Below are 3,731 nucleotides of genomic sequence, written 5' to 3' on the forward strand. Positions count from 1 at the left end.
CCTGACTCGGGTCAAGGAATGCCAGGACGGTTTGGGTGGGAAGAGACCTAAAGGACCATCTTAAGGACCTTGAGGGCATCTTAAAAGACTTTAAGGACCCCCTGCCATGGGACACCTTCCACTGGTCCAGGTTGCTCTGAGTCCTTTCCTACGTGGCTGGGATTTTCCAGGACCTTTTTAGGATGAAGATGTGGTGGCACATGTGGATTCCTGGCCAGGCACAGCCAGGCCAGAGGGTTTTCTGCTGGGAAGAGCTGTCATTCCCCTCACAAACACCAGATGCTGGGAAAACAAAGAGCCCTTTCCTGTAAACAACAGCACATTTCATTTGGCTCAGGAGCAGCAGCAACAAAACACCCTCCACCCCCCCCAAAAAAAAAAAAAAAATTGGGAAAAGGTGGAAAATGGAACAAGATGGGAAAGTGCTGGATGCAGAGGGAAATGGAGGCAGGAGAATGACTACCCAGTGTGACTGTGGGCTGGGGGGCTGCAGATTGGGGTTGGAAAGGACCTTAAAGACCACCCAGTGCCACCCCCTGCCATGGGCAGGGACACCTCCCACCAGCCCAGGTGGCTCCAAGCCCCGTCCAACCTGACCTTGGACACTTCCAAGGATCCAGGGACAGCCACAACCTCTTCCTTCTTCTTTTTCTTCCACAACCTTTTCCTTCTTTTTTCCCCTCCACAACCTTTTTCCTTCTTCTTCTTCTTCTTCCAGGGATCAAAGGCCTCCTTTGGGAGGGAAGACACGAAGGAGCTGATAGGGAATGCCAACAAGTTAAATCAGGAGGGGCTTGCCCAGCAGTGGGAATAACGGATCCTACAGGAATTTCTTGGACACTGCCCCAGATCTGGTGGGTTCTCAAAGCCCAGAGCAAATATTTGAGCACCACACGGTGCAAGAAGAGATCTTTTCTCTTCCTTAAAGGTGCCTGAGTGTGATAAGAAAGAAAATGCCGCAACGACAGGCTCAGAGGGGAGTCTGTCACAGCTGGAATTCACTGAGAGGCGACCAGAATTCCCAGCTCCTCCACCATGGAGGGATAACTGAGGGAAACAGGTGGATTACCTGCGATTCCTCTCAACAATTCCATGTTGCTTGTGCTGGGATTGGCAGCTCAGACACACCGAGCTCTCCCAGCTGAGGAGAAACCTCCAGAGATGCACCAGGAGGTACCACATTTCGGGGGCCCTGGGGGGAGATGCCCAGAGAGCCAGGAGGGTCCTGCTCCGTGGCAGAGGAATTTCAAGGCTGGAGTTGGGAAAATTTAAGATTAGGGCTCGTTTGGTTTTGTTCGTCACCACTGGAATTCCAAAACCATTGGATGGGTTTTTTTTCTTCCAGCTGGGAAGAAACTCTGGTTTTGCCTTCAGAGGGAAGACTGGCACCAGAGCAGACAAGCACTTCCCAAATGGGAAAAGCAGGAGTCCTGAAAAAAAGGGACTGTGCCCTGGACTGAAGGCACTTACAGGGACTAAATCCACCTGCTGACCCTTGGGAAGAACAGAGCAACCAGCAGGAACTCCTGCAGCTGAAGCTTGGAGGGAGTTCTCCAGCGAAAATGCTGCAAAAATGAAGGCTAAGTTATAAAAATCCAAACATTTTGAGGAATCCCACGTGTTTTCATGCCAGGACACACGGAGGAGCTGCATTTCCAGAGCTCCCAAGGAGGCAGGAGCGGGAACGAGAGGTCTGTTTGGAGGGAGCAGGTGGAAAGTTTTCAGGCTCTCCTGAAAAACCGGGGGGAAAAAAAAATCAGGATCTCCCGGGGTGGCGAGGCAGGAGCTGGCACTGGAGCATTCCCTGTTCTCCGGCCCCCTCCAGTGGCTACAGAACACCGAGAGGAGGCAGCCACAGCCTCCACAGCCAGCAGGATCCAGGCTTTCCCAAATCCAGAGCCATCTCCTGAAGCAAAGAATTAGGCACCAAGCCAAGCTCTTGCACCGGAACATCTTTATTGGGCTCCACGTGGATACAGAACCACCACAGGGCTGATTTTTGTTTTTTTTTTTCCCCACTGGGAAAAGCCAACAAACCACTGATTGGCACCTCTGGAAGTGGGATTCTGTCCCCTCTGTTCCCTCCTGGTGTTTTCCTCCCTGGAAGAAGAAAAGCTAAAAAGGTGCTGCACCTTTTGGGGGGTTAAAAGGGCTTTAATATTTGACTTTGGGGGTTGAACGACATGAAGGACCCCCCCCCCAAAAAAAAACCCACCCAAAACAACCCAAAAATTGCTTCAACTCAACAGATGCTCTTCCTCCACCTTTTGGAAAAATTCCCAAAGAGCAAGGAATCTTTGGGTCCCGGCTCCCAGCATTCCATGGCCTGGAATTTTTTCCCTGAGCCACAAAGACAAGAGGAAAGCCCACAGGAAAAAAAAAGGCTGCTTTGGATCTGCTTGGCTTATCCCAGATCTGCTTTGGCTCCGCTCATGTGGTGTGAAAATACATCAATGCCTAAAACATTATTAGAATATACCTGAATATTATTACAATACAACTAACTAATATTTAGATCAGATTGCCTAAATATTATTTGGATTATATACTGGAAGACTCTCGTTTCCTGGGTTTAAAAGGACAGGTTTGGGCCCCACAGGACACTGAGGCCCGAACATTATCATTACTCTATTTTCAGATTCATTATTATCTCTCTGCAAGGAAAATTCCAGCTCTCCTGTGTATAAAACCACTTGGCACAGCTGGGTTTAAGTAGGCTGGGTTTAAGTAGCAATCCATGCCCAAAGGGATAAGAGAAATCTGGCACTTACAGCTTAATATTGAGCTGTCCCTAAGCTGGACCCCTTTGAAGCCAAAAGAAAGACCATGCAGGTTGACCAGACCTTTCCCAGGGCACATTCCCTCAGGGAAGATGGAAGCTGGCCGGATGATCCAGGAAAAACGTGTCCTGCACTTCCAAGCTCTGATTTTGCACCTGGCCAAGGGATTGATGAACTCCAGGCTTGGGCTGGGAGAGGCATCCTTTGACCTGCACAGATCCATGGGCAGGGGGATCTTTGGGATGGAATCCAGAATTAATATTGTGACAGGCTGAGCTTTAATTATCCTGGAGTTACACCAGGCAGCAAATTAACCAAATCCTCCCCATTTCCTGGGGGGAATTCCCACTGGGGCACTGCACCAGAGCTCGTTCCAGGTGGAAGCAGCCCCCAGAGGGTGGTTGGGCCCTGGAAGAGCCTCCCCAGAGTTTGGTCACAGCACCAAGAGCACGGACAATGCTCCCAGGGACAGGGTGGGATTGCTGGGGTGCCCCAAGCAGGGCCAGGAGCTGCATGGATGATCCTTATGGATCCAGCTCCAGAGATTCTGTGATTCTCTCTCCCCACACCTTCACCCTGTTTGCATGGCAACTGAAAATCCAGGGGGAAAAGCCACCCCAAAAAAAAGCCCCTTCCGTGGATTCGCCCCAACCCAACCCACCCCAATTCCCGCCCCTCCGCCCCGGAGCTCCCGCAGCACGTCCATCCCGTGCTCCTGCAAAACATTAGGGATCCCCCAGCAAGGTGCCAAGAGGCTTTTACAACCTGTTTGCATCTCCCAGGCATGTTAACACCTCCATAAAGCCAGCACACGACTCGCAGGCACCGGGAAAACCGAAACCAGCTGCTCGCCTGGAGCGGGGACGGGGAAAAGCTGCTGCCTCCTCACCTGCTCACAGCTCCACACCCACCCCATCCCACCCTGCCAGGGCTCGGGAACATCCTCTGCTT

At 51.5% G+C, this 3,731-nt stretch overlaps 1 protein-coding gene across 1 annotated transcript in view; it reads right to left on the minus strand.

Annotated features, from left to right (window-relative positions):
• Positions 1-646: 646 nt before the first annotated feature.
• The window catches only part of LOC114070173, a 5,875-nt gene continuing 2,790 nt past the window's right edge, over positions 647-3,731 (minus strand). Inside the window, exon 2 of the mRNA XM_027907417.1 lies at positions 647-2,100. Coding sequence (XP_027763218.1) covers positions 1,066-2,100 — 1,035 coding nt within the window. The 3' untranslated portion in view covers positions 647-1,065. The remainder of the gene's footprint in view (positions 2,101-3,731) is intronic.

The sequence above is a fragment of the Empidonax traillii genome, unplaced genomic scaffold (assembly GCF_003031625.1).
Source record: "Empidonax traillii isolate 1590-97213 ecotype Southwest subspecies unplaced genomic scaffold, ASM303162v1 scaffold1454:size153018, whole genome shotgun sequence".
Classification (NCBI taxonomy): Eukaryota; Metazoa; Chordata; class Aves; order Passeriformes; family Tyrannidae; genus Empidonax; species Empidonax traillii.